We start from the raw sequence: 13529 nt of genomic DNA on the forward strand, positions 1-13529 counted from the left end.
CATAAAAGAAAGAATTGACAGAGTCTTATGTTCTCCTAGTTGGTCTGCTTTGTTTCCTGATGATATAGTTTGTCATTTATCTAGAGTGGGTTCTGATCACACACCAATTTTACTAAACTGCAAACCTATTAAAGTTAAACTGCATAAGCCTTTCAGGATTGTTAGAAATTGGTATAGCCATGAAAACTATAGAAAACATGTTCTTGAAAATTGGAATTATAATATTAGAGGTTCTTACGCTTTCAGTTTACATAAAAATCTTAAAAATCTTTCCTACTCCCTATCTAAATGGAATAAAAATGTATTTGGAAATATTTTTACTAACATTTAAAACCTTAATAAAAAAATGGAATACTTACATTCCATTAATCTTCCGCCTATGCTTGAAATCAAGGATACGCAGAATAATCTTGAAATGTGGTATAACAGAGAGTATGATTATTGGAATCATCTCTTAAAAGACAAATTTATTAAGGATTTTGATCGAAACACTTCCTTTTTTTCATCAATATGCGAATAATCGAAGAAGAATAAATCATATTCACACCCTTAAGGACGATTCAGGCCTTTGGATTGATGATAACACCCAACTTCATAAAATGCTCATTAAACACTTCAAAATCCATTAGCTCTTCCAGTAATGTTCAGCACCTCGAAACTCTTAATAACCTCTTGACCCATGTATCAATGAGGATGAAAACTTAAACTTAGTTAGAATTCCTGATGAGTTAGAAATCAAGAATACGCTTTTCAACATGACCCAGTGGGGTGCCCCTGGTCCTGACGGATACCCGCAAGGTTTCTTCAAAGAAAACTGGGATGTTGTTAAAAAGGACATTATTAACATGGTCCAAGACTTTTTCAAGAAAAAATACATTCTCAAAGAGATGAATTATACCTATATAACCCTAATCCCTAAAGTCCAGAATCCTTCTACTCTTGCCGATTTTCGTCCAATCAGTCTTAGTAACACCACTTATAAGATAATTTCTAAATTTTAACTAACCATCTAAAGCCGCTTCTTTCAAAGCTTATTTCTCCAAACCAGTCTGCTTTTATTCCTGAGCGCCAAATCACAGATAACATAATCGTAGCCCATGAAATCCTTCACTCTATGAAAATTTCTAAAAATAAAACCGGTCATATGGCTCTGAAAATCGACATTTCGAAATCCTTTGATAGAATTGAATGAGACTTTCTAAACAAAACCCTTAATTCTTTTGGTTTCTGTGAAGAGGCCTGCCACCTTATTATGCAATGTGTTACAGCTACTTCCTTCTCTGTTCTTTTAAATGGTGTTCCTGGGGGAAGATTTACTGTAACCAGGGGTCTTAGGCAAGGGGACCCTTTGTCCCCTTACCTGTTCATTATTTGCATGGAAGTGCTTTCTAAACTTCTCCTAAAAGCTGAGAATGAAAAAATGATTTCTGGTGTCAAAGTGGCGAGAACTGCACCTCCTGTTTCACATTTTTTTTTTGCTGACGACTATTTTTTATTTGCAAAGGCTAATCTCAATGAAGCTAAAAAAATTGTTAACATTTTAAACACTTTTAGGGAAATGATTGGGCAAGTCATTAATTTTAATAAGTCTGGTGTTTATTTCACACCTAAGATTCACAATAAGCATTGTAAAATTATCTCTAAAATATTGAAAATCAGGAAAATATCTAAAAATGAGAAATACTTAGGGACACCGCTTTTCTTTGATAAAAATAAAACTAATAGCTTTGAGCCGCTTCTTGATAAGTATTACACAGTTCTTCAAGGGTGGATGAGGAAGATGTTTAACCAAGCGGGGCGAACAGTTTTAATCAAAATGTGCTTAGTGCGTACCCTAATCATCAAATGCAGTGTCTTGCCTTCCCTAAAAAGACGCTTGATAACCTTGATAAGATCCAGAGAGATTTCTGGTGGCAAAAAAAGATTAAGAAAAAGTGTTACTACCCTAAGGCGTGGCCAAGTATAACTAAAGACATTCGTCAGGGAGGTCTAGGGATAAGAAACCCTCATAAGCACAATCTTGCTTTAATAACTAAGTTTTCCTGGAGGCTTATCCATAATCAAGATCAGCTGTGGGCTAAAATTCTTAAGCATAAATATTTCAGAGACCAGAACCCGCTTAAGAAAACTAGAAATAATAGGATTTCCTGGATTTGGACTAGTATTCGTAGAGGCCGTGATATTATTAGTTCTAACCATGTTTGCCAGATTAATGATGGGAAGTCAACTAATATTTGGTCTGATTTTTGGCTTCCCAATCAGGTTCAACTTTTATCGCCTATCTATATTGATAGTAATTTGCCTGTAAATGTTTGTGATTTAATGAATGCTGAAGGGAATTGGAACATGAACATCATCAGTAAATACATAGAGTTGTCTTTCCATGGTGCTATTAATTCTGTAACTACTAACATTAATATGCATGATAAAATTAGATGGAAATCTACAACTTCTGGAAATCTTAATACTAAGTCAGTTTACAATTTTCTGACTAACTTGAACTTTGATAAGGATGAAGCAAAGTTTTGGAAACATTTATGGAATCTTAACATGCTGCCTAGAGTTAATATGTTTTGTTGGAAAGTTGTATCCTGTGCTTTAGCTCTGGGAAATAACATGTCTAAATATGTGAAAGATTCGGAACCTTATTGCTTACTATGTGATAACCTTGAATTAGAAAATGAAATGCATTTGTTTGTTCATTGTAATTTTGCAAAGAATGTGTGGGATGCTTTTGAGATTAATAACATTTACTGTTATATTGGGAATGCTGGCATCATGAATTGGTTTAAATTTTGGATGAATAACAGGAACCTAACTAGCAAGAATAATCTGATTACTTTCATTATCTGGTCCATCTGAAAGTTTAGGTATAATGTTAAGTTTGATAACAATTCCCCAAATGTAAACAAGTTAGTTGGTAGCATTAGAGCTTCCTACCAAAAGTTCAATTTTTGCAGTGACAGTAAAGCTAGTCAGGTTCATAATAGTACTAAGATGTCTTTAAGAAACAATCCTTTTCACACAAGAAAAAACTATGATTGGTTTATATTATTTGATGCCTCATATTCTGAAGATGATTACACAACGGGATATGCTATCTCAATATTGGATAATGCAGGCAATCAGAAGCATTGTCGTGCAGGATATGGCTGGGCCTCTTGCCCCTTAGAAGCTGAAACAAAAGCTGGAATTGAGGCCATCAGGTGGATGAAGGAACTGAAGCTCCAAAACTGTTGCATGATTAATGACTGCCAAATTCTAATGAAGATTCTGAAAGAAGATGAAGACCCTGAACTTCATCCATGGAGGTCTCAAAATAGCATCCTTAGATGCAAATTTTCCCTTGTAAATTATGATTTGGTTTCCTTTATGCATAAAACTAGGAATTATGTTGATTTTGAAGACAAGCTAGCTAAGGAAGTAATATCTAGGAAGATTAACTACTTCTCTATGGAGAATGTGAGCGAAAATGTAAAAAACAATATCCTAAAAAGAGTTAAAGTGGGCTTAACTCCCATCTTGTATATTTTGCAAACTTCCAATATTACATAAATAAAAAGTTGTATTCCCATCAAAAAAAGAAAAACCAAAACCTTACTAAAGGTGCACATTGAAAAATAAATGGGTTTAGAGGCTCGAATACCAAAACATTGAGATTGTGAGTCGACTCTGTGTGGGAAACCGCCGACCCATGCCTTAACCTTGCTCCGCCCCAGTTACCAAATGTCGATATTATTTAAAAATAATAGTTCCACAACTTCATATGAACATATAAGAATAGATTCCCATTCATTCCTAAAACGCAGCATCGACATTTTCAACGACAAATGAGGTATGGACGAAAATTATCACCGTTTACCATCTGAGTTCAGAAATGGTATATCCTCACAATGTTCTACTTCTTTCCTGCAATTTTTTCTTTTCTTTTTTTTTTTTGCTAGGAAAATAAAATTCATTGATATTAATGAGAGATTACAGCTTGAGGGAGAAAATTTGGGTGATTGTTGACATCCCATTCTCCTGAAATTCTCAACATTCTACTGTGTTTTGCAGCTATGTCTGCTAAGCTATTATGATCTATTTTTTCCCATTTTCTAAAGTAGTGACCCTTATGACCATTTTTTCCCCACCTGAAGTCTCTTTGGGACTGCTCCATTTTGTTAATAATATTGTCAGGGAGCAGAAAAGAGTTCATATGATAGTTAGAAGAAGATTTTAAGGTATGTTGAACAAGAATGGATCTGCCTGATTGAGCTAATTGTCTACCTTTCCATTTAGACACTCTATAATCATGATGAGTGTTTGAATGTGACATACACTCAGTCCTATTTCTGGTAATAAAGAGAGGTATACCTAGATACTTTTCATTAATTTTTATCTTCCTAACATTCATAGCTCTAATAAGAGACACACAATGATCAGGTTGAACATTCTTACTGAAAAAACATGCAGACTTCTCAAAATTTATCATTTGACCAGAAATACTACTAAAATATCTAATCAAAGACATAAGATTACTTGATTCATTGTGAGTAGATTTAGTAAAAAGCAGACAATCATCTGCAAAAAGCAGATGCGATATACTAGGAGCTTCTTTAGTCACTTTCAAACCATGAATTAAGTTAGAATGTTCAGCATGTTTGAGATATCTAGAAAAAGATTCCATGCACAAAATGAACAGATAAGGAGACAATGGGTCTCCTTGTCTGAGTCCTCTGGTAGGAGAAAAATAAGTGCATGGAGAACCATTTAAAAGAATGCTGGTATTTGTGGTACTTATACACTGAGAAATTAATTGACACCAGTGATCTGAGAACCCAAATTTCTTAAGAACAGCAATTAGGAAGGGCCATTATACTCTATCAAAGGCCTTAGACATGTCAAGTTCAAGGCCCATGATGCCACATCTATCCTTTTTTGTTTTCATAGTATGAACTAGCTCATGGCCAATCACCACATTGTTTTGAATGTTTCTTCCAGGTATATATGCAGCCTGGTATGGTGATATAATTTTGCCTAGAAAAGGTTTCATTCTATTTACAATGATATTAGAGATGATCTTATAATTAGATTTTCATAGAGAGATAGGCCTAAAATCAGCTGGAGTAGTAGGCTTATTCACCTTAGGAATCAAAGAAATAAATGTATGATTCATTTTCTTTAGAAGATGTTTGGAATCAAAGAAACTCTTGACTGTTTCCAAAACATCTTGCTCAAGCAAATTAAGATTTTGTTTATAAAATCCAGGGGGAAACCCGTCTGGACCAGGGGCAGTCCAAGGGGCCATTTGCTTGATAGTGTTCCTAATCTCATCAAGAGTAATGGGACTCAAAAGCTTATCATTGTCCTCATTAGTAACACATCTGTCTATGCAATTTAACAAATCATCATTCAAAGTAGGATTTGTTGTAGTAGAAATAATCTTAAAATGAGTAACAAGAAGGTCTTCAAGAGAATCCCTATCCTCAGACCATTGCCCATTAGTCAATTTTAAGGAACTAACGTGATTGAAATGCCTTCTTATATTCACATATGTATGATAATAAGAAGTGTTTCTATCATAGTTCTTAATAAAATCATCCCTAGATTTCTGAGCATAAAAGGACTCTTGAGCTTTTTGAGCCAACTCAAGATTATGTTCAACTTCCTTTATGGCCTCATTGTTCTGAATAGAATAAGGATTATTATTCAGATGCTTGAGTTGATCAGTTAGAGAGAAAACTTTTTGATCAATATTACCATAGTGGGAAATATTTCATTTCTTAAGCTCATATTTAACACTTCTAAGGCAGTTGACCATTTTAAAAGCATGAGACCCTCTAACATTAGTTCTATAGGCATCCCTAATAACTTGTTGACAAGTAGGATCTTTAAACCAACATTTAAAATATTTGTAGGGTTTTTTTCCTTGATGGTCACTGCAATATGTAAATGGTCAGAGCCTATTGCATCTATATGAAAAAGCTTTGAGTTATTATAGTGATGCAGCCAATGACCATTCACCAAAGACCTGTCAAGTCTAGCTTTGACATTATCAGAATCGGATTGCCTATTAGACCAAGTAAACTGAGCACCTATATACCCTAAATCAATCAAGTCAGATCTATCAATGACTTGTTGTATTATAGGGTATTTAATGGTAGTTTGCCTAGTGTTGGTGGATCTTTCATGGGCAAACATAGTGATATTAAGATCACCAATTAAAACCCATGGAAGATTAATGTCAGCACCAATACTGTCAATGTGGTTCCATTGTGCAATTTTCTCATCATGGTAAGTAGAACCATAGAGAAAAGTAGCAAGGAACTCCGGCTTACTAGGATCATAAGAGATAGTTGTATGAATCATCTTGTCAGTAGACTGAACAATATTTAAAGTGAATCCACTCTTCCACAAAAGGGCAGTACCACCTGAGAGACCCAAAGAAGGGCATATCCAATTGTTAGGATAGTTGAATCTCTTAAGATATTGTCTCATTTTTGTAGAGTCATTTTTGGTTTCACACAAGAAGATAACATCAGGATTTTGATTTTTAATTTGATTCCACAAATTGTTTCTGGTATCAGGGTTATCGAAACCCTGGCAATTCCAAGACAGGATTCTCATATTTGAGATAACAAGATAAATACCAAAATAGTTATGAAACTTAAGAAGGATATTACAGGCAGGATTGATGGCTAAGTATCTAGAGTAACAACAAGACACTAAACTGAAAGCAATGACAAGAATGAACCAGAGATAGCCAGGCAAATAACAATCAACAGAATTCAACATGTGCAGGACAAGACAATTACAATCATAAGTGAAATTGAGGACTGGAATAACATAATCTTGCAAAAATAGTCTAGCAGTGAAATTACAACTAAAGTAAAAGAAATCACGGAAGAAATTTCTAGTATTATAAAAAATAAATGTAAAAGTAGGGTTTTGATAAGAAACCTGATTAGCACATGCAACATTTCCATAATGATTCCGAGAAGCCGCTCCCATATGTTCAGATTATGCGCTATCAGTTTCCTTAGATCGATTATCATCCATTGAATTAAGTTGGTATTCCATCCTATTTTCAGCTGAGAGATCTCTATAATCAATCATTTCTTCAGATCCGTTATAAGGACTTTGGTAAATGGGATTGTTGTGGGTAATCCGGATATTGAGATTATGGGGTAAAACAGTATTGTGTGTGGAATTAATCTGAGAGCTTGTTTCTCTGGTACGCTTATTTTTCCTCATTTCAACATCTTCTATTTCTAGGTCTAGAATTCCTCCATTATGAGAAAGTTGAAACGGAGTGGTCGAAGAAGAAGCATTATCAGTACCCTTAGATATTTCGACCCCTACATCCATTATATTGGCATCCTCACTTGTTATATAGGCAGCCAGAAATTTTTCCCCCTCTTCTGTCTGGCTCCATTCAGCGTATTCATCCTCTGTCATAGCTTCCACTTTTTGTTCTTGAGCAAGTCTTTTACATTTTGTGTCATCATAATCCACAACCCATCAATTCTTGCAGATCTCATAGGGATGCATCTCGAAGTGATATATGACCCATTGCTTTTTTCCAGTAGGAGTAATGTACCATCCTCCGCGTCTGAGGGGTTCAGTAAGCTTGACTTCAATATAAACCGTGCCTGTGACACTTCCTCTCGGCTTCCTTCTCATACCCTCTGAGTTGACCTTTATCCCTATATCCTGGCATATTTCATTAGGCAGCCTATCATTTAGAATGATATTACCCAGGTTTCTCAACTTAATAGTCCAGACATGCTGTTCAAACTTATGTTCTGAGATAGATATGTTGGGATCGTACTTGATTAGTGACAGTAAGTATCCCATGATATCCCAAGTTTTCATTCTAACACCATTGAATGCATCTTCTCTTTGAAACCTAAAAATAAGTAGGTTTGTTCCTTTAGTGATGATTTCATATTTGCGATAACTTCTCCAACGATCGTTTATTTGTTTCTTCACATCTTCATGATCTAGCGGATTCTTGAAGATTATTTTTCCAAGAAGACTAAAGGTAAATCCATCAGTATCTTCAACAGAAGGTTGAGCAGATGCAACTATTCTTCTTATTGATCTAAGAGGAGTAGAGACAGAACCAAATGTTTGCATATTTGTGACTGAGTTCATAAGCTGGTTGTTGGTTTGAGTTGACATAGTTTTACCAGGGGTTTTGGTGAAGAGATGAATTTTTCCAGTAACGCTTAGGGGTTTAGGTTTCTGTTTATAAGTTGGATACCTAATTGAATTATGGAAATCTTTATATTGATGAGTTTTATTATGTTTCCATATTTGTTGGGAGAGATGCAAAATATCCGGCTTAATATCATTGACCAGAAATTTGAATTTGAAAGAAACTTTCCCTCTGAATGAGCTATAATCACGGCAATGGGGTTTTACTGATTCAAACACGTGGAATGACTCAGAACGGAGCTTAGAGGTGATGAATCTAAGTGCAGACATGGATGAAGATGTAGACTGAAGAAAGGATCTTTGATGCAGCAATATTGAGGAATGAAATACCAGATTCAAAAACGACTTTTTGAAATCACACTAGATATGATGATAGCAAAATAATGCGACTATTATTTTATTAGCAAACACTACTGTGACAAACAACAGACATCTGAACTAGTAAATCACGACTGATTACCACCACTGGGAGCGACACCGGAATCGACTATGGAAATCTGCAAACAAATTAAAACAACTTAATATTAGAACTGAAATAATTAAAAGAATTCATAAAGAAAACCAAAAGAAACAATGAAGAAGAAGCAAACTAGTAAGACTTCAAAACCCTTCAACAAACGAGATTGAAGCTAAAGTAAACGTTGGATACTGATTCATCGAAATCTTTCCACAACTTTTGGTGTAGGTGTGGAGAGAGTCGAACCTGCAACCTTCAACCGAGTTGCGCCCGAAGAGTAACCTTCAACCACTGCACCAGCCATTTCTTTTGCTTTCTCCTACCTTGAATCACTGTTCTGCCGCTAATCGAGGTTGGGACAGCCCTTAACACCGCAATGACCTTTTTCTAAAAAACACTCTACTAATATCACAACCCCACAATAACTCCCATCCCCATCTTGTAATCTTAAGAGCAGGAGACCCACATCTCAAGAGTAAGGGACCCACATAAGCCAGTATTAACCGGTAAAAATCTCACAGGTTAAGACGTGATCACCGGGAGTAACCAGTATCTCATTATCTTCTTCTAAACTCTCTCTCTCATCGTCAGCTAATTCTTTCTTCTTCGTCAGTTCTTCCCAAATTTCTCATAAAAAATCCCCCCAGATTTCCCATTCAGAGAGATCTCACTGTGTAAAAACATCACATCGTCTGGTAATTCCTCAGAAATCTATTGTGTTTTCTTTCAGATCAGTTCTGGTTGCATGTGTTTGATTATTTCCTCTGATTTTGATTTTAATTTGTGTAAATCAAAGTATAAATTAGGGATTTCTATTCATGATTTTGGTTATTAGTTTTTTCTATTTTGTATTTAATAAACCTAGAATTATTATTTATGACATTCGTTACTCTGATATCATTATCATCATCAACATCGTGATGATTTTATATGTGTGATCGTGTATAGGTTAGAATAGGAATTTGAATATCTTGATGATTTAGGTCTTTTTAAGAATTCAAGATCGTGCTGTGTACTTATGTGTTGCTTTTTTTACCATTCTTATGAATCATATCTGTTTTTGCTTTTGGCTTTTACTTTTGGCTTTATCTTTTTGGATTTCAATTGCTATGATTGGCATCTGAAAACGAAATTTGAAAGGCTGTTGTTGTGCAGAAATAGAATTGTACTTTATAATAGAGTAGGTTGTTGTATGTGCTACAGATGTCTTCAAGTTTGGAATAGTATATGTGTGATTGATAGTAATTATGTGTCGGTGTTGCTTGAGTTGTTATCATGGTCTAATACTAGGAATAATGAATTACTATATCTTAATCGATGATTTAATACATCTGGCAGATTCGTTGACTGTAATTGAGTTTGGTTTTTGGTAAACTTTGTAATGAATCAATTGACCATTGCATCAACTGTTTCCCTTGATTTGGATTGTGTATGTATGATTGTACTCTTCATTGGAGGGTTATTGTTTTGGTTATATGCTCTTTACTTAACTATATAGCTGATTTTAGGAGTTCTTTTTATTCTGTTTTGAAGGAACACTAGGTTTGGGAAATGGAGGATGATAAAGATGTTAAGGGAACTTCTACACGTGAGTGGGAAGTTGTGACTTTAACAGCATCAACTTATGCTGCTGCTCCAGGACCAGAAAGCTTAGAGTCAAGTGATGGTAATCAGATGGATGTCAATGATGATGAAGAAACATCTCGGGCAATGTTCATGTCTGGACATTTTGTGTTTCCTCCAAGCCAGCACGAAAATTTACCATTGTTGTCTGATGAGAATGAAAAGGCTGGATATGAAATGGATGTAGGGGGTTCTGACAAAAACGAAGAAGAAAATTGGAATGCTAGAAGAATGGCAGGTTCAGATGAGTTACATGGAATTCAGTTTTTTGATGAAAGCGGTAAGAGGTTATCTGTTCAACCGTCTGAATTCGAGGAGGGGAGGTCTACGTTTGGCCTAGATTTGAATGAGAAAGAGCAGAGTATCTATGATGCTTCAACCCTTGGCTCAATTCACAATGAAGCAGATATAAGCGGATCGAATTTATATGATGAAAACTCATCTGTTCCTGAATTTAGTGATCCAGTGCTGTCAAACCGAGATTCATCTTCAGATTCTGCAAGTCCTACAAATGTGAACAAATTCAATGAATCTGGCCTTCCGTGTGAAGCTTGGTGGAAAAGGCGTGCAGCTTCCTTGATTGCGCAAGCAAAAGATGCAAACGCCATTTGGTCGGTTGTTGTTGCTGCAACTTTGATGGGGCTTGTAATCCTTGGACAACGGTGGCAATCTCAGCATGTCAAGTGGCAAACCATTGTTGGTGATGAGGTATTCCATCTGAAAAAAAATTGAACTTTAATGTTGTAGGACTGTTTTCTCCTTTTCCTACGCCTGAATAAGCATGCTCATTTCCAGATACTAGAGAAATTATCCTTATTAATCATGATTTTGTAGCGCAATTTGTTCTCCCATATTTTTTTCACCAGTATGCATGTCTATCATATCACATGTCAATAGTATTTTTCCATCTTCTGATTCCAATGCACCAGTATGAAATACCTCTGTAAGTACGCCCTCCGTTTCAAAATAATAGGCTGGTTTCATGTGCAAATTGTACCGGAAACCATCCTATTATTTTGAAATGGAGGGAGTAAGATCTTATGGCTGTGTTTTTGAAGTATTCTTGCATGTATGTTGTTTTGGTTCTGACTTTTTTTGGACTCTGTGAAGTCATTAATAGTATAACACTAGCGTAGAAAATGACATTACTATCAAATAGGTGAAACATAAGAAAAGCAAGAACGTATGTGTCAAAAGAATGAACGAACTTCACACTGAACCTCTTTCTAAAAAATCTGAATAATGAGTTGTCAGAGTGTTCTTGGAAGTTTTATGCTAATTAGTATCATCTGCTTGACTGCTACTAGTGATAAGCGTTTTTTTGTGCCAATGCTCAAATCCCAACTATCATCAATTGAGTTGAGTTGGTTGTTGTTAGCTAGAACAAATCTGAAGTTTATATAAAATGTGGTCAGGTCCTTTATTTTGCTAAAACTATTGAAAATTTAGGTAACAAATACCAAATGACCCATTGACCCTAGATGGTATATTAACATGATTGGATTAATACGATCAAGATTAATATTCCTTTTCTGTCTGGCAGATATGGAAGTAAACTGTTGATTTTGAATTAGTTAGTGTTTTTATTGTAGTTGAGAAAAGGTATTAAACAGAGAAAATCAGTTAAATGTTTTAGTGGATGTCTGGACCGCCATCAAAGCTAGGGATGAGTATATATTTTGAGTGAAGTCACTGAAAGGCTCTCCTACACACTGTACCTCAATATCATCCCCTAGTAGTAGCTCACTGAAACTGGTATGCAGTCCAAGGGTCGGGTAGTATGGTAAAAAACTGTTATTAAATTTCAATCCCTTCTCTTCCTTTATTCTCCTAGCTGGAAATCTAGTGAAATTGACTTTCATCATTGATTTAATGGAAATAATAAGGAAACTGCTCTAAAGAGTGCGAAATGGAGCACGCAAAAGGGTTCATAAGCTAGGAAAAGAAAGTAATTTGCGACTGTTTCTGATTGTGTTCTGTCACTTCTGTGTATCATGATTGAATCTATGTATTTTTGTATGGAAGTTGTCAATCTGACTGCACTAAATATTCTAGTTTTGCCCAGCAACTGCCTTGTCTGAATGTTTCTTCCCACTTTACTGACTGCCTCGAATGATTTTTGCATTTGACAGAGGATGGCCAGGATGTTAGGCCCCATATCTCGATTAAAAGATGTTTTTGTTAGCAGTCATGGATCTGGTAATCTTATCTCGAAATGATCTTTAAGACAATGATGGATTCAAGTTTGCTCTGATTCTGTAGAAGTTCGTCTGTGAATGAAAGAAAAACGAAAATCTCAACAATAATGGGTCTACGAGAATTTTTTACTGAGAAATTCAGAAGGTGGGTTTTACAATGAAAAAAATCTGGAAAATGGTTTGACTGTCGTTTTCATAACCTTCTCCATCTTCTTTGGTTTCTGCAAATGAAAATATGAGATTGCTAGACCTTGGTTCTTCTGTCAAGTCATTTGTATTTATGCATCCACTTAGTCGTGTTTAAGGGTCCATACATGTTTGTTTGATAGGTTTCGCTATAGGGAGGGAAATAAAGTCATGTGGGAGGAAATTTTATGGTTTTTTATTTCTTCGAAAAGAGGCACGCCTCACATATATTGATAAGAATTTTATTGTGATGCCTCACATATATTGATAATTCTCTTCTGATTCATGATTGGTTTCACAACTAACCAGCAAGTTTTCAACAACTACTGAAATGCGCAACAGGCCCAACACACAACTTGAGTAACCTGACAAATTTAAATGGCTCCAAACAGCATGATAAAAGTAAACTAGTAAGATTGCTAGAATCAGATTAAACCTTTCCGAGGTTTTCAAAAAAAAAAAAAAAACAGTAATGTAAAAATTCTTTTAACAAAATTTTCTTAGGGTCTCAATACTGATATTGATCGTATTGATATGTCAAAAATTAGTCACTAAAATTGTCTTAAAAGTTTTGAATCGGGTCTCATTGTTGATTCTGATCGTAGTGCTGATCCTTTGGTTTCTCTTAAGCTTTCAAATTGGAAAAAATATAAATCCCTAATTCACAATTTAATATCCCTAGGGTTTGTATCCTTTGTTGTTTTAAAATCTGGTTGCTGCATATTTAATAGAGGTTTCAAAGTGTTTTATGTACCTTGCTATTTGGTTTTAGAAGTTGTCTGGATTCTTTGTTGCTTCATTTGAAGTTTTAATTTCAGTCAGTTTTTTACTTTTGCTTATTGTGTCTGTCCTTCGATGGTACT

At 35.2% G+C, this 13529-nt stretch overlaps 2 protein-coding genes across 2 annotated transcripts; one reads left to right on the forward strand and one right to left on the reverse strand.

The window, feature by feature from the left end:
* Positions 1-3964: 3964 nt before the first annotated feature.
* LOC113272003 lies at positions 3965-6480 on the reverse strand. The gene is made up of 3 exons (XM_026521920.1): positions 5743-6480; positions 5126-5668; positions 3965-4786 (listed from the first exon to the last, which is right to left on the reverse strand). Exons 1-3 carry the CDS (start codon positions 6478-6480, stop codon positions 3965-3967), a joined length of 2103 nt encoding a protein of 700 aa, XP_026377705.1.
* Positions 6481-9203: 2723 nt separating this feature from the next.
* On the forward strand, positions 9204-12940 carry LOC113274741 (ATG8-interacting protein 1-like). The gene is made up of 3 exons (XM_026524129.1): positions 9204-9354; positions 10193-10990; positions 12415-12940. Exons 2-3 carry the CDS (start codon positions 10211-10213, stop codon positions 12499-12501), a joined length of 867 nt encoding a protein of 288 aa, XP_026379914.1. The 5' UTR covers positions 9204-9354; positions 10193-10210; the 3' UTR covers positions 12502-12940.
* Positions 12941-13529: the final 589 nt, after the last annotated feature.

This window comes from Papaver somniferum, chromosome 4, assembly GCF_003573695.1.
Source record: "Papaver somniferum cultivar HN1 chromosome 4, ASM357369v1, whole genome shotgun sequence".
Taxonomy (NCBI): domain Eukaryota; kingdom Viridiplantae; phylum Streptophyta; class Magnoliopsida; order Ranunculales; family Papaveraceae; genus Papaver; species Papaver somniferum.